The 25952-nt window shown below is 45.6% G+C and overlaps 1 protein-coding gene across 6 annotated transcripts in view; it reads left to right on the top strand.

Annotated features, from left to right (window-relative positions):
* Positions 1 to 25952, top strand: part of LOC119966204 (calcium-binding mitochondrial carrier protein Aralar2) — a 413059-nt gene that overhangs the window by 204571 nt on the left and 182536 nt on the right. For all 6 annotated transcript variants that reach the window (XM_038797538.1, XM_038797535.1, XM_038797537.1 and 3 more), the window contains 3 exons: positions 11556 to 11694; positions 12289 to 12382; positions 14269 to 14347. In XM_038797538.1, coding sequence (XP_038653466.1) covers positions 11556 to 11694; positions 12289 to 12382; positions 14269 to 14347 — 312 coding nt within the window. The remainder of the gene's footprint in view (positions 1 to 11555; positions 11695 to 12288; positions 12383 to 14268; positions 14348 to 25952) is intronic.

The following is a 25952-nucleotide window of genomic DNA, read 5'->3' as shown; positions in this document are numbered from 1 at the left end:
CCACGGTGTTGAGCTTCTTGAGTGTTGTTGGAGCTGCACTTACCAAGGCAAGTTGAAGGTATTCCATCACACTCCAGACTTTCCTTATGGATGGTGGATATGCTTTGGGTTTCAGGAGGTGAAATAGTCGCCGCTGGAATTCTAGCTTTGGCCCGACTCTTGCAGCCACAGTATTAATCTGGCTAGTCCAGTTAGTTTCTGGTCAATGGTAACCTCCAGGATGTTGCTAGCAGGGGATTTATTGATGTTAATGCCATTGAATGTCAAGGGGCGATGGTTAAATTCTCTCTTGTTGGAGATGATCATTGCCTGGCACATGAGTGGTGTAAATATTACTTGACACTTGTCAGCTCAAGTCTGGATAGCATCTATTTCTTGTTGCATTTGCTCATAGAATCATAGAATCAGGAGTGCAGAAGGAGGCAATTCGGCCCATTGAGTCTGCACGGCCCTTAGGAAGAGCACCCTACCCAAGCCCATACCTCCATCCTATCCCCACACCTTCGCCCTATCCCCGTAACCCCGCCTAACATTTTTTGTACACTAAGGGCAATTTAGCATGGCCTATCCACCTAACCTGCCCATCTTTGGACTGTGTGAGGAAACCAGAGGATCGGGGGAAACCCCCACACAGACACGGAGAGAACGTGCAGACTCAGCACAGACAGTGACCCAAACCTGGAATGGAGCCTGGGATCCTAGAGCTGTGAAGCAACTGTTTTAACCACTGTGTTTTTGTGCTGCCTTCATGGACTGCTTCAGTATCTGCGGAGTCGAGGATGGTGCTAAATATGGTGCAATCATCAGCGAACATTCCCACTTTTGTCCTTATGATGGAAGGAAGGTCATTGATCAAAAAGCTGAAGATGGTTGGGCCTAGAACACTACCCTGAGAAACTCCTGCAATGATGTCCTGGAATTGAGATAATTGACCATCAACCACCAGAACCATCTTCCTTTGTGCCAGGTATGACCCCAACCAGTGGAAAGTTTCCCCCCTGATTCCAATTGACTCCAGTTTTGATGGGGATCAATTATGCTATACTTGGTCAAATGCTGCCTTGATGTCAAGGGCAGTCACTCTCACCTCACCTCTGGAATTCAGCTCTTTTGTCCATTTTTGAACCAAGGCTGTAATGAGGTCAGGAGCTGAGAGACCCTGATGGAACACAAACTGATCAGTGAGCAGGTTATTGCTAAGCAAATGCTGCTTGATAACGTTGATTATCGCGAGTGGACTGATGGGACAGTAATTGGCTGGGTTGGATTCTCCTGTTTCATGTGTGCAGGACATACCTGTCGGAGCTTTCCAAGGCCTGAGTATTGAGCTAGCTTTTACGTGGGGTTCCTCCCTCATAGTTATGGCTTAACTTAATACACAGCTCAGCAGACACATCAACCTGGTTAAGACAGCTTTATTATTCCGAGCTCGATTCATGTACATGGAGAAAGATCTGGATAAATGCCACGATCAATCTGGCTAACACTGATAAAACACACTAATTATAGCATTTTCCATAAATCAATAGCCCACCCCAGTTGGACTTGATCAAATCCTTGGAGCTGTCACTTCTATATTATCCAGTAAAATATATCCAGTAAAATTTACTTTAAACAAAATGATGACTTGTAATCAGCTCATGATTTAACCTCATCCTGTCCGCTGGTGTTTACCAGGATCTTGTGTCCATTTTAAAATTGTTTTTCCCATCCTACATATTGACGTTAGTTTATGTCCACCTCGTTGTTCATCCAGGGCGGGATGCCAAAGCTGGTTTCCCCTTCACACCGTGGATTGTTTGAGACAGGATATTGGGAGCACCGATAAAAACTGTTTACTGAGTTGACTGTAGCAAGGGTTTAAATGCTTATTACTGTTATGTCCTAGAAATCCAGGTTTAATAGTTACTAATGATTACTGGGTATACTTTCTATGATTAATCTCAATCCTTAATAAATTAACTGATGTAGAACTATTCTAGTATCCTAGCTATTCAGTTTTAAGAGGTCTCATCTCTGGACACCCCCTTCAATACCCTGGGTAATTTTCCACATTATTGGGTAGATGCCAGTGTTATAATTGTACTAGAACAGTTATAGTTCTATATTGTTAGATGGCAGGTTCTGGAGCACAAGTCTTCAGTACTGTTGCCAGAATAATGCCATGGCCCATCAATATTTAGTGCGTTCAGCCATTTCTTCATACCAAGTGGAATGAATCGAATTGATTGAAGATTAACATCTATGGTGCTGGAATTATAGAAATGGTACAGCACAGAAGGAGGTCATTCGGCCCATCTTGTCCATGCCAGCCCAAAGGACAATCAGGTGCTTCCTGCACCCGGTCCATAGCCCTGTAGCTAAGGCACTTAAGGTGCAGATGCAGGAACCTTTTAAGAGTTTAGGGTCTCTGTCTCCCCCACCAACTTGGGCAGCAAATTCCAGAATCCCACTAACCTCTGCGTAAAAAAGTTTCCCCCTAATGATCCCTCTGAGCCTTTTGCCACTTACCTTCTCCGACACCACGCAGGGTCGGAGAATCACCCGGGGCCGCCGAAAATCCCGCCCCCGCCGTGGCAGAAATTCTCCGCCACCCGGGAATTGGCGGGGGCGGGAATCACCCCACACTGATCGGCGAGCCCCCTGCGACGATTCTCCGCACCGCGATGGGCCGAAGTCCCGCCGCTGGGAAGCCTCTCCCGCCGCCGTGGTTTCAACCACCTCTGGTGGCGGCAGGATCGACGGTGTGAGCGGGCCCCTGGGGGGGGGGGGGTCGCGGGGCGATCGGACCCCGGGGTGCCCCCGCGACACTGGCCCGCCCGCCGATTGGTGGGCCCCGATCGCGGGCCTGGCCACCGTGGGGGAACTCTTTTTCTTCTGCCGCCGCCACTGCCTCCACCATGGCGGAGGCGGAAGAGAATCCCCCAGTGCGCATGCGCCAGTGGTGACGTCAGCGGCAGCTGCGAACCGGCGAAGGCCTTGCGACCAGAACCGGCAAAGGCCTTTCGGCCAGCCCCGGCGCTGGACGGCAGGTGTCAAAGGCCGCTGGTGCCGGTTTTGGCGCCAGTCAGCATGCTGCCAACCGCTCCGGCGTGGGCCTAGCCCCAAAAGGTGCAGAGAATTCCGCACTTTGGGGAGGCCCGACGCCAGAGTGGTTGGCGCCACTCCCCTACGCCGGGACCCCCAGTCCCACCGGGTAGGGGAGTATCCTGCCCCTTGAATCTATGTCCACTGGTTCTAGAATTCTCCACCAAGGCAAACAATTTTATCCTATTCACCCTGTCTCTTCCCCTCATAATCTTGTATACCTCAATTAAGTCACCCTCAGTCTTTTTTATTCCAAGGAAAATAACCCCAACCTATCCAATCTCTCCTCATAGCCACACTTTTCTATCCCTGGCACCATTCTTATAGACCTCCTCTGCACTTTCTCTAGAGCAACAAAGTCCTTCCTGTCATGTTGCGACCACAACTGCAGACAATATTCCAGTTGTGGCCTCACCAGCTTTTTATACAATTCTTTTATACTCTAAATTTAAATTTAGAGTACCCAATTCATTTTTTTCAATTAAGGGGCAATTTAGAGTGGCCAATCCACCTAGCCTGCACATCTTTGGGTTGTGGGGTCGAAACCCACGCAAATATGGGGAGAATGTGCAAGCTCCACACGGACAGTGACCCAGAGCCGAGATCGAACTTGGGACCTCGGTGCCGTGAGGCGCTGTGCTAACCCACTGCGCCACCGTGCTGCCCTCTTTTATACAATTCTAACATTATATCCTTCCTTTTATATTCTATACCTCTGCCAATGAAGGGGAGAATTCCACATGCTTTCTTAACAACCTTGTCTACTTAAACTGCTGCCTTTAGTGTCCTGTGTACCTGTATGCCAAGATCTTGCACTTTGTCTACCCCTGTTAGTATCTTCCCATTTATTGTGTACTTCCTATAACTGTTTACCTCCCTAAATGCATGATTGACCTCACTTGTCTGTGTTAAATTCCATCTGCCCATTATCACCCACTCCACCAACTTTGTTTTGAAGATAGTGGGCGCAATTCTCCGACCCCCACGCTGGGTGGGAGAGTCGCAGGAGTGCCGGGCGATTCCCGCCACGCTGCCCTGGTACCCGAACGCGATTCTCCCCCCCCCCAAAACGGCATGCCACGTTTCACGACAGGCCGCTTGGAGAATCGGCGCTCGCCGTTTCTAACGGTCGAGCGGCGATTCTCCGGCCCGGATGGGCCGAGCGGCCTGTCCAATCCGACGGGTTCACGCCGGCGCCAACCACACCTGGTCGCTGCCGGCGTGAACAACGTGTGAACGCTGCGTGTGCGGCCTGTGGGGGGGGGGGGGAGAATCGAGCATCAGGGGGGCGCTCAGGAGGGGTCTGGCCCGCGATCGGTGTCCACCGATCGGCAGGCCTGCGTCTCTAAAGGACGCGCTCTTTTCCTCCACCGCCCCGCTAGATCAATCCTCCATGTCTTGCGGGGTGCCCGCGGGGAGGACGGCAACCGTGCATGCGCAGGTTGGCGCCGGCCAACCTACGCATGCGCGGGTGACGTAATGTACGCGCCGCTGGCCGTGTAATTTACGCGGCGCCACTTTGATGAGGCGCCAAGGCCCGACGCGCGTAATTGACGCGGCGCGGCTCCTAGCCCTCTGGGGGTGGGAGAATAAGGGGCGAGGAGCGGCCTCCGACACCGGAGTGAAACACTCCGAATTTCACTCCGGCGTTGGCACTTAGTCTCCCGATGGGAGAATTTTGCCCGTTAGCTATCCTCTACATTACCCACCACTTGGCCAAACTTTGTGTCATCTGCAAATTTCCCATTCATACTCCCACATTCACGTCTAAATCGTTAATATATAACACAAAACGTAAGGGTCCTAACACTGAGCCCCGTGGAACACCACTTGAAACAACTTTCCAATCGTAAGGGCAGCCATCGACCATTACTCTGTTTCCTGTTACTAAGCCAACTTTTTTTATCTAGTTTGCCATATTGCCCTGTATCCCATTGGCTTTCACTTTATTGATCAATCTGCCATGTGGGTCTTTGTGAGATGCCTTGCTAAAATCCATGTACACTGCCTCCACTGTTCTACCTTCATCAACCTTTGCTGGGGACTTCTGAAGGAGGCCGAGATGGATCATCCACTCCGCACTTCTGGCTGAAGATTATTGCGAATGCTTCAGCCTTATCTTTTGCACTGATGTGCTGAGCCTCTCCATCATTGAGGATGGGGATATTTGTGGAGTCTCCTCCTCCAATGAGTTGTTTAATTGTCCACCATCATTCATGACTGGATGTGGCAGGACTGCAGAGCTTAGATCTGAGTGTGGGGTATGCCGGGCCACGAGGTTGCAGACTATGCTTGAGTATAATTCTTCTACTGCAGATGGCCCAGAGTGCCCCATGCATTCCCAGTCTTGTTGCTAGACCTGTTCAAATTCCATCCCATTTAGCATGATGGTCGAGTGACGCCAGTGAGTTGGGTCTGGGAACAACCAGTCTCATTTGTATCGAGGATATTAATGCAAGTGGAATGATGCTATGCTCAGATTGAGAAAGATTGCTTGGCTATTGTTTTTACTTGCAAGCATTTTCAACAGTACCTGCTTGGGGAAAAACAAAGCAAATGTGGAGTCTACCACATGCCCCTTTGAAGCATTTTTCATAAACCACTACTATCTGCTCAAAGCAATGACAAAGAATGTTATTTTGTTTATAAAAACATCATCTCAACGTGATCCACATGCAGGGAAAACAGATGCACATTGCGGACATGCTGTCAAGAGCAGCGCTCCCCATGAAGAAAGTTGAGACGACTACAACAGAATGTGACATATTCCAGATTCAGTGTGAAGCATCAGTTCAACATGATCGGGAATCCATCAATCCAGCAGAGATATTGAATCTAGCAGCCATGTGCCTTGCTCAGATCAAGCGAACTACCAAACAAGATGCAACTCCATAAGCATCATTAGAAGTAGTGATGAAAGAACGGTCAGAGGGCATCAGGGACAGACCTGTGGTCACAAGAGCATATTGGGCATACTAAGACGTATGACAGCCCAAAGTGGCATCTTGTACAAAGCAAATAAGTGTCATCAATCCGAAAGAATGGTGAGCGAAGCTGAAACATATCCAGGCAAGCCATAGGAAATTGAATTGACTCTGAGAAATGCAAGAGATGTGCTTTCCCGGTCAAATATGAGCAATGAAATTGAAAACCATGTTGGCCAATGTAGTGCGGGTAATGAGCACCAAGCTAAACAAGCTAGAGAGCCATTGATGATACGTGGCATCCTGGAGACACTACAGATGATGCTGGGCCTGATCCATTGACTTTGGCAGGAATGGATTATTTTGTCACTGTATACTACTTTTCTGAATACTGGGAATTAGACCAGCTAACGTCAACAACGTTAAGAGAAATAGTAAAATGCTTGAAAGCACTTCAGTCAATACAGCATTCCAAACATTGTGATGAGTGACAATGGCCCTGAGTTCACAAGTGAAGAATTCAGCCAATTCCTGAAAGATTGGGGAATTCAGCACTATACATTTTCTCTGCACAATCCCCAGTCGAATGGAAAGGCTTAGGCAGCAATGAAAATCACCAAAGGACTTGTCAAGAAATCAAGCAAATCTAGCACAGGCATATAGAAAATAATCCTTGAGTGGACAAACACACTGACTGAAGGCGGGGAATGTAGAATTGTCCAGAGACTGACGTCATGCTGCAAGGAAACTACTCTTCCAATAGCTAAAAAGCCACTGAAACCAGAAGTAGGAATAGGCATGAGTGAAAAGATCAAGGTGAAATAACAGCTAAATTTGAGTTTGACATCAAACCATGGCCAGAGCTGAGCTTTAGAGAGCTAGTCAGCATGCAAACCTTCAACACCGTCAACAGGAGACAGCCCACATGGGAACTTGGCACATGCATAGCAAACATACGCATGACGTCATGACGTGACATTATTGTGGCTCCTCCCATTTAAAAGAGCAATGTCCTGCTCAAGGAAAAAGGTGCAGAAAGTGTTCAAAAATGAATCACTTCGCCTCCCAATGTCAGTCCACAGCCAAATATCACTCAACAATGCAACGGCACGGAAACCTGAAGGTCCGCACAGTTGATGTAATGAACACTCTGGCACCCAAAGACAATTTTTCCGACCACGAAGAATTCAACTCCTGGGAGAACATGTACAGCATTGGAATTATAAACGCCACAGCGGAACCACAGGAGCTGACGACAAAACCTCGACACGTGCATGCCATCAACTCCGCAAGCGAATGGACTGCTACGGTGCGAGTCAATTACTTCCCCATCACGTTCAAGCTGGACACGGGAGCCTCAGCAAACTTGATGACGAGCAAAGACCTCGCAGCCGTCCCAGGGACACATGAGATGTTACCTGCCGCATGCAAGCTCACTGACTACAACGGAAACCAGATCACCTCAAAGGCATCCTGCCACCTACAAGTTGCCAACAACACGGTCACAACAGGACTACGATTTGAAATTGTAGATGAAAAAAGATCCTCACTGCTAGGTGCTCAAGCCTGCAAGGATTTGCGGCTAATTCAAAGGATCTTCATGCACGCGGCTGAATCATCACGTATTGCCGATGACATACAGCTGCTACTCAGCGGGTACCCCGACGTCTTCTCGGGCATGGGTACGCTACCCTACACATACAAAATCCTGCTCAACGAGAATGCCATACCAGTCGTTCATGCCCCACGGAGGGTGCCGGCTCCATTGCGGGACAAGCTAAAAGCTGAACTTCAACGTCTCCAAACTCAAGGCATCATCTCACGAGTCACACAGCTGACTGACTGGGTCAGCTCGCTGGTGTGCGTTAAGAAGCCGTCTGGTGAACTCCGGATCTGTTTAGATCCCAATGATTTGAATAAGAACATTCGCAGGGAACACTACCCTATCCCCAAGCGAGAGGAGATAACGAGCGAAATGGCACAAGCTTGCATCTTCACCAAGCTTGATGCCTCACAGGGTTTCTGGCAAATGCAGCTCGATGAGTCCAGCCGCCTGCTCTGCACCTTCAACACGCCGTTTGGCAGGTACTGTTATAATCGGATGCCCTTTGGCATTATATCTGCATCCGAAATATTTCACAGAATTATGGAGCAGATGATAGAAGGCATTGAAGGCGTCCGTGTCTATGTGGATGATATCATAATATGGTCAACGACAGAGGAAGACCATATTGCGAGGGTGAAGCAAGCGGATCCACCACTTTGGACTGAAGCTCAACCAAGCCATGTGCACTTTTGCACAGTCCTCTCTGACCTTCCTGGGTGACACAATATCCGAGCATGGGGTGACGCCGGACGCTGAGAAGATCGCCGCAATTCAGAGCATGCAGAGACCACAGGACAAGAAAGCAGTTCTAAGATTCCTGGGATTCATCAACTTCCTCGGTAAATTCATACTGAACCTAGCAGCACGGACGACGGCGTTGAGGAACGTGACAAGGAAGGACACGGAGTTTGCCTGGACCCAAGATCACCAAGATGAATGGGATGATCTGAGACACCAGTTGATGGCAGCTCCAACGCTCGCATTTTTTGACCCGGCAAAACCTACCAAGATCTCCACTGACGCCAGTCAACATGGAATTGGTGCTGTGCTACTGCAACAGAATGACCAGTCGGACTGGGTCCCAGTGGCTTACGCTTCACGAGCGATGACCGCCACAGGGTGCAGGTATGCCTAGGGCTAATCACAGGCGTGACCAAATTCCACCACTATGTGTACGGTCTCCCCACGTTTCTCGTGGAAACTGATCATAGGCCGCTGGTCAACATCATCGACAAAGACCTAAATGATATGACACCGCGCCTACAACGCATGATGATGAAGTTGCGAAGGTACGACTTCACGCTGGTCTACACCCCTGGCAAGGACCTTGTGATAGCTGACACATTATCACGAGCCATGGACGCTGACAACCCGCCACTGGCTTCCATCAATGATGTGGAAGCTCATGCACAGTGGTGCAAGGAGACACTCCCGGCAATGGACGAGAGGCTGCAGCAAATTCGTCAGGCAACACAGGAGGACGCCACCCTCCTTCAAGTCATACACAACCTTCAGCATGGCTGGCCAAATGGGCGGTGCCCACAGTTCCAAAACGTCAGGACTGAACTATCCGTGGTCGATGGCATTATACTGCGAAACGACAGAATCGTCATCCCAATGGCGCTCCGGGCGGACATCCTCCACAGGATTCACGAGGGGCACCTTGGTGCCGAAAAGTGCAAAAGGAGAGCACGACAATCTGTTTACTGGCCAGGGATTAACGAGGACATAACAAACATGGTGCTCACTTGTGACACGTGCCAAAGACATCGACCGGCACAATGCAAGGAGCCACTGCAGCAGCATGAGATGGCCACGTCACCATGGGACAAAGTGGGCATTGACTTGTTCCACGCCATGGGCCGCAACTATGTTCTGCTCATCGACTACTACTCCAACTTTCCGGAAGTCATGAAACTCCCGGATCTCACAGCGGCATCAGTCATCAAGGCCTGCAAAGAAACTTTCTCCAGGCACGGCATCCCACGGACGGTCATGTCTGACAATGGTCCTTGTTTTGCCAGCTGGGAGTGGATGGACTTCGCCAAGAACTACAAGTTCAAGCATATAACGTCGAGTCCACACTTTCCGCAATCAAATGGCAGGGTGGAGAAAGGTGTCCACATAATCAAACAACTCATCAGCAAGGCTGCGGACTCAAAATCCGACATACACTTGGCCCTCTTGTCATAACGATCTACACCTTTGAGTTCTGGACTATCACCAGCTCAAATGCTCTTCAACAGAGATGTGCGGACAATGTTACCGGCACTACAATTCACCAATCCCGATCACTCGCCTGTTCTGGATAAAATGCGTCACCAACGTCAAGTGCAAAAGCAACACTATGACCAGCAAGCAAAAGTACTGCAACCGTTGGCAATCAACGATACGGTGAGGTTACGACACCCGGCTGGGGGCTGGTCCAAAATGGCGTTGGTCCTCCGCCAAATATCGCCACGATCCTACATAGTGCAGTCTGACGATGGAACAATGTTTCGACGAAATCGCCGAGACCTTCTAAAAGTTACACCTCGTCAACGGGCATTTCCAACACTCGATCTGCAGGACGCACTAGATCTACAGGACGCTGTCATACAACATCCTGGAACTCCAGCAGCAGGTGTCCAAATGGACATAGAGTACCCTGGATCTCCATGCCCACTCAGGAGGTCTGCCCGGATCAGACGTGCACCCAATAGTCTGAACCTGTGAACATGGACTGACAATTGCATTGCCCTGCCTTGTCGTGTGTATATAAACCTAACTGTCTACATTTGTGTTTAGTTACAGCTCTGCAACTACAAAAAAAAGTGAAAAAGGGGGATGTAGTGATCCTCGCTTGAATGTGTACAGAAGGGGCTGATGGGAAATGGAAGTACCACCAGGGGGCAGCTCAGGGACATATAAGAGGGACGCCGAAGGCCCGCCCTCGCCCACTTGGACCGGAGGGTTAAGGAGGCAGGACGTGGAAGTTGAGCTCAGGGCTGCAAGTCTTTTGGGCCTAGTTGCAGAACATTGAAGAGCAGTATATTCTCAAGTGCAATTCTGTAACTTATTGTGGAGCACAATAAACCATCCTTTAACTTAAAGACGACTTCGAGCATTCTTTCAAGAAGCATAACACCGCCCACTTTTTGGGACTCCCTCAGGATTTCCCGCTTAGACCGCCGATCCTGTCCCCGAAAATGGGAGTGCAAAACTCTTCCCTATGTGTACAATACATGTGCAGTAACTTATTAGTAGAATATAATAGTTGTTAATGCATAAGAGTAGTGGATAATGTGGGTAACTCTCAGAACACAGGATTATGCACGAAAATGTGTTTCTTGTTCGTTACGAGAAGAAAGATGTTTGCGTTTTAAATATTTAGCTTACTAATTTACTACCTAGCTTGCCATAGTCCTGTGACACTGCCATGAGACAAGCACTTTAGGCTGCCACTTCTATTTAGTTCCCTATAGTCTCTCCCAGAGACAGACACTGAAAAAGATTGCTATCCTTATGCATGGAACAAAAGCAGATGGCTGGGAGTTGCATTTCTCTTTCTTTCTCTCTCTCTCCCCCCCCCCCACACGCACACAAAACTTTCCATGGCAGAGTTGCAACTCTGTTGCCTAATTCATACTGATTAGCTTTCAAATCCAATAAATTAAGGCTCTATGCTATTGTAAATTACTCCCATTATACATATGCATTTTTTAGGTTTGTAAGAGATGCCTTGTGTTCTGCCAATAATTAGTTGCTGCGGAAACTTTCATAGTAGAGCTTTTGATGGATAGAGTCAGTCTTAACTATATCATTTAAGATTTGTTTATCCCCAAGTAACTGTGTGCTGCATGTAAGGAGTTTTAGTCAAAAGTATTTCCAATTCAAAAGATATGAATAACTTTGCAAGAGTAAAATTTACTATTTTTGTTTTCCGTTATTATTTGTAGGTAGCAGGAGGTACTCCAACCCATCAAGTCAGCTTCTCCTACTATAATGGTTTTAACGCTCTCCTGAACAACATGGAGCTCATTATGGGAGTCTACCATACCATAACTCGCTCCAGTATAAATAAGCATGTTAGTAAAGGTTAGAAGGATTTCTGATTATGCCTCCGGATATTTCCCAGGTTTAAAGGTAGGGAGGGTAAGGGATAGGTATGCATATGCTGTTTTTAAAAATCAGTCACTTGGCCCAGCTCAATCTGCAACACATCTTTTGGCTTCTGTATTTTAGCTTTCTAGTCCTCCCTGTATACCTTTGCTGCTTTTTACTCTTATTTACATGTACATCAAGTTTAAGCAAGCCAGAGTCCAATACATGGGGATTTAAAAAACTAACTAGGCTAACATCCAAAATGGCATTTTATAGAAATGGCTTTATAGTTCAGATTAAGTATTCTGTAACTTATATTTCAGGACAGCAAACTGCCCTATGTGCTTGGACTGAGATTGTAATCAGTCTTATCTGATCACTTTTACTGCTTGTTCTTACAGCAGCAAAAATACTTCATTAGTTGGTACTTTTGGTACTGCTGCATGGAAAATTTCACATGCTCTTATTGCAGTGATCCACATTTGATTAATACCTTATGTCTAGTAATAGAAGATACATCTTCAAGTAGAATAGTCCTTTTCTAATGTTAAATAATGAAGCAATATGGTACATTTTTTTTTAATCCAGAGGAATTTACTCTTGCTGCCCAGGAACTTGGTCAAGTGACACCTATGGAAATTGATATTTTGTTCCAGTTATCAGACATCTTCGAACAACGTGGGTGAGTTGGTTGCTGTAAAGTACAGTATTTGAATATATTCATATTTAGCAGTTCGAATATGTTCATATACAGGACATGGACAGTACTTGATGATCAACTACCTCAACTGATAACTACCAAATCTTGTGCATATCACCAAAAGTTTAAGTAATTTAATTAAACCGCACAGACTGTGCATGATATATAGCCGTGGTACAGGCGCGATCTACCCGAAATTGAACAGTGTCCCATAACAAACGTATTTAGCAGAGATGTTTCCCGGCCCCGAGAAACCACATGCTATCGAACGGGACTCTGTTCCAATTCGGGTAGATCTGGACTTCATCGGGGAACTCCACAACAAGGCTGCACTTAGTCTATTTTCTGCACAGAGGAGCTTCACTCTCTGGAACTTCTCCGTGCAGAATGGCTCCCCAATTTCTCGATGCCCCCTCTCCCCGACACGACCCCTGAACCCCCACAACCCCAACTCACCTATAAGGAGGCCCTCAGGCTCCCCTTCCCCGTGCCCCTCAGCACCTGCATAGGTCATCCCTGGGCCTGATGCCCGTCATGGGAAAAATGTCAGCTTGGCATTGTTAGCCTGGCACACTGGCAGTGCCACCTGGGCACCTTGGCAGTGCCAGGCTGGCACCCTGGTAGAATGCCACAGTGGCAGTCCCAATGTACCTGGGTGGAACCAGTGGTGCCATGTGCCACCGTGCCCAGAGGGTAAGTACCTGGGGGCCTCCAATTCCCTGGGAGACCCCCATTGCCATTCCTTCTGGTCCCCGTTTGGGGGGACCAGCACTGAACGGCACTCACCCGAGCTCTCCAAGGTGAAGGGGTTAGATTCCAATGCCTTGGTTATAGTGGGAGGGAGCATATTAGAGTGAAACCTGCTGTCTCATTCTAATATGCAGATTTGCTCATGCGTGATCCGTCCACAATTGGTGGGATTCACATCACAACGCGTCGCGAGATTATGTTAGATCTTGCAAGATGTGGTGAGCCGGGTGAATGCCGGAAGAGAGATCTCTTGGCATGTACTGGTCGCGTCATCTTTCGGGTGAAATGCTGCTGGTAGATCGTGCCCACATTTCAGAGCAGAAAGGCTATTTGAATTAGTTAATTACTTGAGATATTTATTTGGAGTATATTGAGTTGTAATGTCACATTTCTGTTTCTGACATAAACTTTGAGTTCAATGTTGTGAAATGCGTTCATTATTGATGGTTAGATAATCATTTAAGTATTTTTTGTATTTGTCATTACCAACAATGGGAATGCCACAGAAAACTTATGAAATGTAAATAACCTGGTTACAGACCTATTTTAAGGTTTGATTTTCTAGGGCAATGTATCCTAACTTCTCTCTTCATCCTTTCGGGGTTGATCTTAAAGTTGTGCACCAGTAATTTCTGCAGGGGTTCTACCTTTATCTGCTATAACTTTAGCGGAAACCCAAAACCCCTTGTATTCATGTTGTCACATATTTTTGTGAAAGCTGAGGCAATGGACTTATTTGGTAACTCCAGTGCTCATTGGTCTTCTATTTCCTTTTGCATCTCTAATTGCTCCCATAGCTTTACTATTCTTTTACCTCTATGTGCTTCAAACCTTTGCTAATTCCCTGTGTAATCCCTTTTTTCAAAGTTTCTTTTGACATTTCTAATCATTTTGATTTCCTTTACATTTTTTAGGCTTTTTTGCTGTTATTAACCTTATATCTGCCAAGCTGCTGGTGTTCAGTTCTTATTTAAATTGTTTCCTTGATCACCCAAGGGCTTATATACCCAAATTTATGATATGCATTCTTGGTATGCAAAGACCAGGACTGAATTTGTAAGTGTATGCTAAACTACTAATTTGTTGTCTTAAGATGTATGTGTTGTTTCCCCCAATAGATATATCACACTAGCAGACCTTAAAAGAATAGCACCTCACGGGGAAGGAATCTTGCCATATTACCTGAGAGAATCTCCGGTGAGTGAGTTGCAAAATAAAATTTACATTTTTAGGGCTTGCAACTGTGTGAAGTTGATGTATTTAAACTTTGCAGGATCAAGTATGATTGCTACCATAGTATTTAACATTGTTATTAATAATAGTGAACTGATTTTGTAACAAAAAATGTACATACTTTTTCAACCCTAAACCAATCAAAATTTTTATAAGTCTATCACCACAATTGTCCAGCCCTTACTGCTGGCGGAATCTTCTGGTGGCTGAAGTCGACATTTCATTAGTGAGTTCCTGGTTGCATGGTTGGTGAGCCATGCAAACTGCCATTGACTTTGGTGGGACTAGAAGATCCCTCTCGCAGCCAATAGCTCGCTATCTCTGTCACGGGAAAATTTGCCCGGCTGCAAAATTCCGACCTATGTTTCAGGCATTAGTGGTTCAGTTTAGCTCTTTAATATCTTGTTATTGCACATTCACAAATGTAATAACTTTTTCATTAATATTTTTGCAAATTCAGCATTTACACTGAAATCTTGATAATCTACTAGTACCTGCCGCTTTTTATTCTTTTGTGGGATATGGGCACTGCTGGCTAGGTCATTATTTGTTGTTCATCCTCAGTTGTCCTTGACAAGGTGCTGGTGAGACACCTTCTTCAACAGCTGCAGTCCATGTGGTGTGGGCAGACCCATAGGACTAATAGGATGAGAGTTCCAGGATCTTGTCCCAATTACAGTGAAGAAAATGTGATGTAGCTCCAAATCAGGATATGTGTGATTTTGATTGGGATCTTGAAGGTAGTGGTGTTCCCATGCGTATGCTGCTCCTGCCCTAATCTAGATTTGATTTGATTTGATTTATTATTGTCACATGTATTAGTATACAGTGAAAAGTATTGTTTCTTGCATGCTGTACAAACAGTGCATACCATAAATAGGGAAGAAAGAAGAGACTGCAGAATATAATGTTACAGTTATAGCAAGGTGTAGAGAAAAGATCAACTTAATATGAGGTAGGTCCATTCAAAAGTCTGATGGCAGTAGAGAAGAAGATGTTCTTGAGTCGGTTGGTATGTGACCTCAAACTTTAGTATCTTTTTCCTGACGGAAGAAAGTGGAAGAGAGTATGTCCGGGGTGTGTGGAGTGCATAATTGTGCTAGCTGCCTTTCCAATGGTAGAGGGCCTGGATTTGGAAGGGATATTGAAGGAGCTTTAGTGATTTGCTGAAGTTTATTTTGGTGATGGTGCACACTGCTAGAACTGTGGATTGGTGGTAAAGGATGTGAATGTCAAGGTGGTGGATGAAGTGCCAATCAAGCAGGTTGTTTTTTCCTGAATGATGTTAAGCTTCTTGAATGGTGTTGGAGTTATACTCATTCAGGCAAATGGGAAATCTTTTGTCACGTCCCCCAACGTGTGCTTTGTGGATGCTGGGCAGGCTTTGGAGAGGCAGGATGTGAGGAAAGTCACTGAGAGAATAAGTTGGCGTCCCATTTTTTCAACCAAAATGCATCACACGTATCCACATTAAACTTTATCTACCACATTTTGGCCCACTCTCCTAACCTATCTGTAACCATTTGTAACGTTCTTATATCCCCATTGCAACTTACTGTCCCATCTATTTTTTGTGTTGTCTGCAATTTGGCTATAGAGCCTTCTATCCCTGTAAGCAAGTCATTTATATAGATTGTAAATAGCTGGGCCCCAAGGACTGAATCATGTGGCACCCAGCCATCCAGAAAAAGACCGATTTACCCTGACTCTTTGTCTTCTGTCCATCAACCAGTCTTCTATCCAAGCTAATAAATTACCTCTAATTCCATATGATCTAAATGTGTGAATTAACCTTCTGTGCGGCACCTTATCAAATGGCCTGCCTGAAGTCCAGATATGCTACATTGACAGGATCCCCTTTATCCACTTTGCTTGTTACATCTTCAAAGAACTGGAGACAATTAGTCAAACATGATTTGCCCTTCATAAAACCATGTGTCAAAATTAGAAGACCTATCCCACAGACTGGTCATGACGTAGCCTGGCATAGCCATATTCACCAAATTATATCTTTCAGCTAATGTACCAGAGTTCTTCATCACTATCTCGAGCTATGTCCTGTCCCATGGGCAGGAAAATCCACCAGAGGTGTTGACATGATGATGTAGAGTTGAAGGGGTTGTTACCCGGGGAAATTGCTACATTGAATATGGGGCTCAGAAAGTCTCACCGTATCAGGTTGAACATGGGCAAGGAAACCTCCTGCTAAATACCTTTTACTGCCCTTCTTCAACTGGTGCATCAATATCATCCATATTGAACACCACTGGGAAGAGCACTAATGGTACCAAGAGCACAGAATGTACTCTGCGTGGGGGCTTTCAATGGCTATCACCAAGAGTGGCTTGATAGCATCACTAGTGACTGAGCTGGTCAAGTTCTGCAGGACATATCTGCTTGACTGGACTGCGGCAGGTGGTGAAGAAGGAAATAGCTACTTGCCCTCACCCTCACTAATCTACCCGTTTCAATTATTTCAAAGGTTATGGGTCCTGACAACATCCTGGCAATTGCACTGAACACTTGTGCTCCAGAATTAGCTGTGCCCCAAACCAAGCTGCTCCAGTGCAGCTGCAAAACTGGCATCTACTTGGCAGTATAGAAAACTGCCGAGTTATTTGTCCATATAAAGCAGGACAAATCAAATCCAGGCAATTACTGCCTCAAAGGCCTCCTCACAATTATCAAATAAATTGAAGGTTTCATTGACAGTGCTATGAAGCAATTCTTACTCAGCAATAACCTCACTGGTGCTCAATTTGAATTCTGCTCAAACCACTGGGCCCCTTAAGCTATTACACCCTTTGTCTAAACATGAAAAGAAAACTTGATTTCTAGAGGAGGAGATGGAAGCATAGTGGTTAGGTCACCACTGGTTTGGTAATTACGAGGCTCAGGCTACTGCACAGGGGGCACGGGTTCAGCAGCAGCAGGTGAAATTTTAATTCAGTCGAAAAATATTTGGAACTGAAAGCTAATCACAGTAATGGTAACCATGAAACTACGTTGATTGTTGTAAAAAAAATACCTGATTCACTGATGTTCTTACGGAATGAAAACTGCCAACCTTGCCTGATTTGGCCAAGTGATTCTCATCCACAGCAATGTGGTTGACTCTTAACTGTTCTCTGAAAATCTCTAGTTAGGGATGGGAAACAAATGCTGGCCTTGTGAGAGACACCCGCTACTCACCAAAGATGAGGTGTGAGTGACTGCCATTGAGATAAAGGCAGCTTTTGAGCCAATAAAAGATCAAGGAGCCCTGGAAAAATTGAAGTCAATGAAATTAGGGGGGAAAACCCTCCACTGGTTGGAGACATAGTCCAAAGGAAGAACATGATGGTTGTTGGAAGTCTATCATCTTCATCCCAGAACATCACCACAGGAGCTCCTCATTGTAGAGTCCTAGGTTCAACAGTCTTGAGCTGCTTCTTCAGTGACATTTGTCCATCATAAGGCCATAAGTGGGAATGTTCGCTGCTTTGTTGTGTATTCGTTGTCTAGATGGTGTTCTTTGGGGCTTGCCTATTTTCTCAAAGTAATTTGCTCGATGCAGTAGTTTGTTAAAACCATTACTCTTTATTTACAGTTACCATATACATATTGGGACCTCGTCACAAGGTTGGAACCTCTCCACCCTCTAGATCTCTGCTGTTCAATCATGTGATGTTACATCATCTTTACATTAACATCATGTTCTTCTGATGTTTATGCTTTACTCTACATCTCCTCCCAAGTCTTTATGCCTATCAATACTTGTATTATTTTACATCCCCCCCCCTCCCACCACCCCAAGTCTCAAATTTCAGATTTGTTAATCTCACTGATCTTGTTCTGATGTCTTTGAACAAAGAGCAAAGAAAAGTACAGCACAGGAACAGGCCCTTCGGCTCTCCAAGCCTGCACCGACCATGCTGCCCTTCTAAACTAAAATCTTCTATACTTCCGGGGTCCATATCCCTCTATTCCCATCCTATTCACGTATTGTCAAGGTGCCCCTTAAACATCACTATCGTCCCTGCTTCCATCACCTTCTCCGGCAATGAGTTCCAGGCGCCCACTACCATCTGTGCAAAAAAAATTGCCTCATACATTTCCTATAAACTTTGCCCCTCGCACCTTAAACCTATGACCCCTAGCAATTGACCCCTCTACCCTGGGAAAAAGTCTCTGACTATCCACTCTGTCTATTCCCCTCATAATTTTGTATCACGTCGCCCCTCAACCTCCTTCGTTCCAGTGAGAACAAACCAAGTTGATTCAACCTTTCCTCATAGCTAATGCCCTCCATACCAGGCACATCCTGGTAAATCTCTTCTTTATCCCCACAACCCAAAGATGTGCAGGGTAGGTGGATTGGCCATGCTAAATTGCTCCTTAATTGGAAAAAAATAATTGGGTACTTTAAATTTATTTAAAAAAAAGAATTACTGAGAAGTCTGGTTATGTTTTCTGCAATATTCTCTTATTTGGCGACACTTGTCGTCTTGCTAAGCTTGTTTTATTTCCAGCAACCTGTTTGCAGTAGCTGGTAAGTGTTGAGTATATGCTTCCAACTCCTTGATAAAGTATAAATCTTCTTCCTTGGTTCCTTCTGATGGTACCCTTCATAGGGTGTCTTTTGTCGTTTGAAACTTCCCTTGAATGTACTGTGTTATGAAGCCTTTTCTCTAATCTTAATCTGTATTGCTGGATTCTTGGGCGTATTTTTACAATTTCTTTCATGTTCAGAAGAGTGACTGATTGCTTCTTGTTTCAATTGTGAACCATAATCCCATCTCATAGTCTGATAATTTTTCACATGCTACCATTGCTTCATTCTCGATTTTTCAGTTTCTGATAACGATCTTGTGGTATAGTAAACTAGTTTAGCTTTACCTGCTCTCTGCACTTGAAATAATACTGGTCCCAGACCAGTGGACTCTGCTTCTGTTGCTACTATGGTCAGTAAGTCTGGGTTACAATGTGCCAAAATTTCAGAAGAGATTAGAAGTTTAATCATTTCATCTGCATTTTGCTGGTCCACAGTCCAGTACCACTGTTGACACTGTCTTATCAGCTGTTTGAAAGGCACATTGACCTCTGTTAAATTGGGAAGGAGCTTGTCAACTTATTTAACATTGCAAGGAATCTTTGGAATCAATTATGTTCCTCAGTTGTAGGAATTCTCTGCTTACGTTTGCTTTTTGTGGATCAACTGTGATTCCAGTGGCTTGCACTTTGTGGCCTAGAAATTTGATCATAGGTTTGGTGAACTCATATTTTTCATTGAATGTTAGGCTTGCATCCTGTAATACTTTCAGAACAGCTCTAACTCTGTGGTCATGTTCTTAAATCATTGAACCATATATAAATATGTTGTCCAAATGACATGTTACTCCTTCCATGCATTCTAGCATTTGAGACATTGGGCGCGATTCTCCGCAACGGCCGACGCCGGAGTGAAACCCGGAGTGTTTCACTCCGGCGTTGGAGGCCGCTCCTCGCCACCTGTTCTCCCCCTATTCTCTCCTCCCCCGGGGCCAGGAGCGGCGTTGTGAGAAACCCGGCCGCCGGGCCTTGACGCTTGCGTCAAAGCGGCGTGCCGAGAATGACGCAGCCAGCGGTGCCTAAGTGACATCAGCCGCGCATGCGCAGGTTGGCTGGCTCCAACACGCGCATGCGGTTGCCGTCTTCCTCTCCGCTGCCCCGCAAGATGTGGCGGCTTGATCTTGCGGGGCGGTGGAGGGGAAAGAGTGTGTCTCTTAGAGACGCCGGCCCGACGATTGGTGGGTACCGATCGCGGGCCAGTCCCCTCACGAGCACGCCCGTAGTGCTCGATCCTCTCTCCACCCCCCACAGGCCCCACACTTACCTGTCGCGCGCTGTTCACGCCGTCAGCAACCAGGTATGGTTGCCGCCGGCGTGAAACTGTTGGGACCGTCAGGCCGCTCGGCCCATACGGGCTGGAGAATCGCCGCTCGCCGGGAAAAACGGCGAGCGGCGATTCTCCGAGTGGCGTGTCGCGAAATGTGACACGCCATTTTGAGGGGTGTGGGAGAATCACGGGGGGTGCCAGAGCGGCCCTCCCGCGATTCTCCCACCCGGCGTGGGGAGCGGAGAGAATCGCGCCCATTGTTCTCTGGAAACGTAAGGAGTGAATATAATCCCAAAGGGTAGCCTATTGAAACAATTATAACTGAATGTCATTATAAATGTGTCCAGCAATCTGGAATCTGTCCAGAAGCAAAATGTTTGCAAGCAATTTATTGACTAGAGTACTCTTGGTTAGTTTGCCAAGGCTGTCATTCACTGAGGGCATCAGATGGATCTCATGCCCCACTGATTTGTTTAGTTGAATTAAATCAAGGCAGATTCTTATCGAGCCGTGGCTTTACGACCATGAGCATTTCTGAACACCATTTTTTTGGCATAGTGATTAGTGTGATAACCCCTTGCTGGTGCATGTTTTAGGTTTGACTGTTGACTTTGCCCAAGGATGGGTGAGGGTCTTTCCTCCGTGTAATGTGGCAGATTGGTTTAGCATCATCTTGTAGGGTGATATAACACTCGGTCTTCAGTTTCCCTAGATCTGTAAATTATTTTGTAAATGAATTCCTGAATATACTGCTGTGATACTCAGCAACATCATCCACTTTATAGATTAGCTTCAGTTTTAAGTATGCCTTTCAACTTAGAAAATAGCATACTGTTACGACCCTCTGGGTTAGTGCGCAGTCAATTCCAGCCCCACTTGACACTGAGTCACAACACAATTGAAATTTACAAATAATTCTTGGAAAAACACGAAAAATCTTTGGCTCTTGGCTACCCAATAACTACACAGTCACCAGGTTTGTAAACTTAAACACAATTAATTTTATTAATATTAATAACTATAATTAAACATTGTAGCTACCCTGGGGTGGCCACGTCCCGATTCCAAAATGGATACTCTCAAAGAGTGCAGGGAAAAATGGACAGCACTAGAAAAACAAGCAGGTTCAACGTTTCCTGTGGATTGGAACTTGCAGAACCCAGACAGAACTGAAACTACAAGCCATTAGCATAGTAATGAGCTATCTCCGGGGACAAAAAGAAACATTGAAACAATCGGTACCGGGACAGACTCCCCGGCGCCAGTGGAGGAGCCTGCTAACGACCCCGTTATTGGAGAGAATCGATACAAACGATTGGGACATGGTCCAATTAATTGGGATCAAGTCCAGGGTCCGCCCAGAAGGGCGCGAAACCCCTTGGGGTATAAAGCAGAGTCCCCAAGGTCAGTTCGCTCTTTTACTTTCTCCATCTTCACCTTGGCATTTGGCTCTCAGCGACGAGAGGCCCGCCAAGCACCAGCCAAGTAAGTCTAAGGTCAACGCACACTATGAGATAGACGCTCCTAGCTGCTATTCTATACCAGTTCAAAGCCAGCAGTATCAAAACCGGGCAACGGCCATTGTTCCTCTAACTGAGTGGGCACTCGAAGCTAAGTATAGGCCTTTAGTAGTAGTTGTAGTTTAGCGAGTAGAGTTTATGCATGAGTAATAATTGACTGTGTGTGTAAATAAATGTGCATTGATTTCAAATTTACTAACTGGCGTATCGAGTCATTGATCAGTATTCGGCTTTGATCCTTGTGGTGGTATCAGAAAAATACCTGTCGACTCTTGAGCAAAGGTAATTAAAACAGAACAAATTAAGGGAAAGCATAACGAGCAACACCCTGCAGCAAATAAAACAGGTTTATTATTATCTAATTCCTATGCCCCCTCACCCTTTAACTTGTTCCCATCCACTATACAGACACACTAGATAGATAAAAACAGATGGTAAAAGAGAGGTGTAAAAATAATAAGAAAAAGGGTGAGCGTCTTTGTTTCCGATGGTAGTCTTCTTGCACACCTTCATTCAATTTTAGGTTTTCAGTTTGAGGTTCCTGTCTTCGGTCTGTGATGATTTTTACTGTAGATTCATTCAAGTGCCTGTATATTTATGTAGATTTTCTGGAGAAAGAGAGTGAGAAAAAAGAGCAGGTCCTTTCTTCTGAGCATCCAGGACTTAACTGTTCTTTCCTTGGTTCTCTGAAAATCAGCCTGCTTGGGTAAGATCCAATCACTGCCTGTTACTGGGCAGAATACGACATTTTGGCCAATTCATTGGCCACCAACCAATCGATGGAATTTGAACCGAGTCCCACTGATCTCTCAGGTGCCGAAAAGTTTAAGTTCTGCTGTCTGAAGGTATATGTTCATTAAGCATCCATGGATCAAAATAACAGCAAAAATAAAGAAGGGGGGGGTGGGGAAAGGAATCAATAGGAAGGGCCCTTACAATGCTTATTTTGTATGGCATAGAGAGGTTTGAAGATATTTCTATCTTTGTGCTTCAACTTTGCAGTGAATTGGCCTTTGATTTTTAATGTAGTTCCACCAGAACCCTGTAATTTGACACAGCTATTTTACTTCATCTGAAAAGCAGAAACACCAGTTCCTGTGCCTATTTTTTCTAACTCTTTGAGGTGTCCATCAACTTCGAGATTAACACTTCAGTGTTTATTTACAGTAGAATTTATCACGACATACACAGTTTCATAGCCCAGCATATTCCTAACTCTATAATTATCATCAAGCCGTGGGATCAACTTTGTTCAATGAGGATTGCAGAAAAGCAGCGCTAGGCATATTTTAAAATGATGTGCCACAGAGTGACGCTACAACACGGAATTATATGCATGCTAAAGAGCATAAGTAAAATGTAATAGACAGTTTAGCAATCCCACAACCAGTGGATTAGATCAAAACTTTGTGGTCCTGTCACATCCAGTCTTGAGCGGTGGTAGACAATGAAACAACTAGTAGGAGGAGAAGGCACTGCAAATATCTCCATTCTCAGTGACGGGGAAACTCAACACATCAGTGCAAAAGACTGATTTGTAATCACTTTGACTTATTTGAACTAAGATTTATGAGGTTCGCTTGTTTACAATAACTTCCCAATTGTAAATGACAGCATGTTCTAGAGACTTGACCACATGGCAAGAAATAACACTTTAAATGGTGAATTCAGAAAGTTTATTAACCATTAAAAAGGTAACAAGTCAGAAAGACAAAAAGCAAAGTGTCTACTAACAGTAATTAGTAGTAATTAACAGTAAGAGGCAAAGGAATTAACACAAAGGAAAGAGCACAGACATCTCATCATTCTTCTCAGATCAGATCATGAAGTGAAGGCTCTGAAAACGTGGATAAAATGTAAAATCATCACTTCTGTAAACATCCCTCTGTCCATCTCGCTCTACCAATATGACTTCTAGAGACTCCTTTTTCTGTATCTTACAATCTTACAGATGTTGACAGCCTACCTTAGTCAATTGTTGGAAAATAGCCAATTGTTCAATAATGAAATAAGAGTTAGCATTGGTTTTTGTGATAACCTGCCTGATTACTACTGGCTGGGGACTAATGACAATCCCACAATCCTTAGTGAGTATGAGCTTCCCCAATGAGGGAGGCGGAGAAATCATCATAGAGTCACCTGCATAAATAGAGATGGCCAGTGTGGAACCAGCTAGAGAGGAGTGAGCAGTAGTGGAGTGCTGCCGCCGCCGCCGCCGCTGCCGCCGCCGCCGCTGCTGCTGCTGCCGCTGCCGCCGCTGCCGCCGCCGCCGCTGCCGCCGCTGCTGCCGCCGCCGCCGCCGCTGCTGCTGCCGCTGCCGCCGCCGCCGCCGCCGCCGCCGCTGCTGCTGCCGCTGCTGCCGCTGCCGCCGCCGCCGCTGCTGCTGCCGCCGCCGCCGCCGCCGCCGCTGCTGCCGCTGCCGCCGTTGCCGCTGCTGCCGCCGCTGCTGCCACCACCGTCGCCAACGATGATGATGATCACAAAAGTTTTTAAATGAAATAAGAGTTAACTAATTACACATATTTTCTCACTTTTTACGACAATACTTTCCTCTTAGGCTAACTCATGACATGTAGCGAAGTGTTGATCAGTAATTGGTTAAGATAGCTGTCTATCATTTAAGGTTGAGACATGTTGAATAGGAGCCAATTCATTCTTTCCGTCAAGGTTAAACAAGTCATGTTATCTTTGTCCATCTGAAAATTCTCACAGAATTTTAAGAATCTGCATTAATAATCAAGTATTAATAATATATTTATGACTTTCAGTGGCGGCCATGAGCTGGGCGGTCGCATGAAAGGTAGATCTCTCTTGGGAACTTCAATTTAGGCTTTTTTAAACTTTCAATCGGATACAAAAAGTAACAAAAACACCCCAAACTAACAACCAGCCAAAGAAATGCTGTTGAATCAGCCATGGAGCCTGAAAAAGTAGTAAGTCATGAGAGGTGGACTCCAACTTCAGCGAGGAGACAGGTGGAGTGGTGCATGGTGGACTGAGCCAATGCAAATGTCGATCCACCCATCAATCATCCAAGGAGAAAGAGTTCTCCTTCTCCCAAATTCACAAAGTATATTCCCACATCAACTTATGTTTAGTGGGTAAATTGGTGTGATCAGGGATGGTAGGGGTGTATTATTCGCAGTAGTAATCTCTGACCAAGCACAACACAATATGGATGTGAGGTTGGAGACAGGCTGGGCCCAGCACCCCCCATTCTCGCCGACAAGGCATTTGGCAAAGGAATGTCACAAACCATTGGTGTGTAACCTGCAGCTAAATGGGGAGGTCTTACCCTCCACATTCTGGGAGACATTGAAAGTGGTGATAAGGAGAGAAATAATAGCACACAGGGCACTCAGGGACAGGAAGGAGAGGGTGGCTAGGCAATGGCTGATCGACTCCATATTGAATATGGATCGCAGGAGAAGGTCACCCATAACCGCCGGGAGTGGGAGAAAACTGGACCAGCCCCGTCCATGGAACGACTTTCGGAGAGCAAAAAGCTACAATTGGGATTTGACCTGCTCTCCACTGGGAAAATAATAATCTTTATTGTCATAAGTAGGCTTACATTGACACTGCAATTAAGTTACTGTGAAATTAGATAGATTAAGATGGGGAAAATACAGTATGAAAGTAAGCTTGCAGGGAACATAAATACTGACACTAAGAGTTTCTATAGATATTTGCAGAGAAAGGGAATGGTAAAGAGAAACGTAGGCCTCTACAGACAGAAACAGGGGACTGTATAATAAGGGACAAAGAAATGGCTGAGCAATTGAATACATACTTTGGTTCTGTCTTCACAAAAGAGGACACAAATGGGAAACCAGAAATGTTGGAGAATGAAAGGATTAGTGAGAGGGAAGAACTGAGAGAGATCAGTATTAGGAGAAATGGTGCTGGGAAAATTGATGGGATTGAAGGTGGATAAATCCTCAGGGCCTGATAAATCTGCATCCCAGTGTGCTTAAGGAGGTGGCTCTGAAAATAGTGGATGCATTGGTGGTCATCTTCCAGGATTCTATAGACTCTGGAACAGTCCCTGCAGATTGGAGGGTAGCTAATGTCACTCCAGTATTCAAAAAGGGAGGTAGAGAAAAAACAGGGAATAATAGACTAGTAAACCTAACATCAGTAGTGGGGTAAATTCTTGAATCCATTATCAAGGACTTTATAGCGGAACATT

This window comes from Scyliorhinus canicula, chromosome 5 (assembly GCF_902713615.1).
Source record: "Scyliorhinus canicula chromosome 5, sScyCan1.1, whole genome shotgun sequence".
Lineage (NCBI taxonomy): Eukaryota > Metazoa > Chordata > Chondrichthyes > Carcharhiniformes > Scyliorhinidae > Scyliorhinus > Scyliorhinus canicula.
This window is presented reverse-complemented; position numbering and strand designations above follow the sequence as displayed.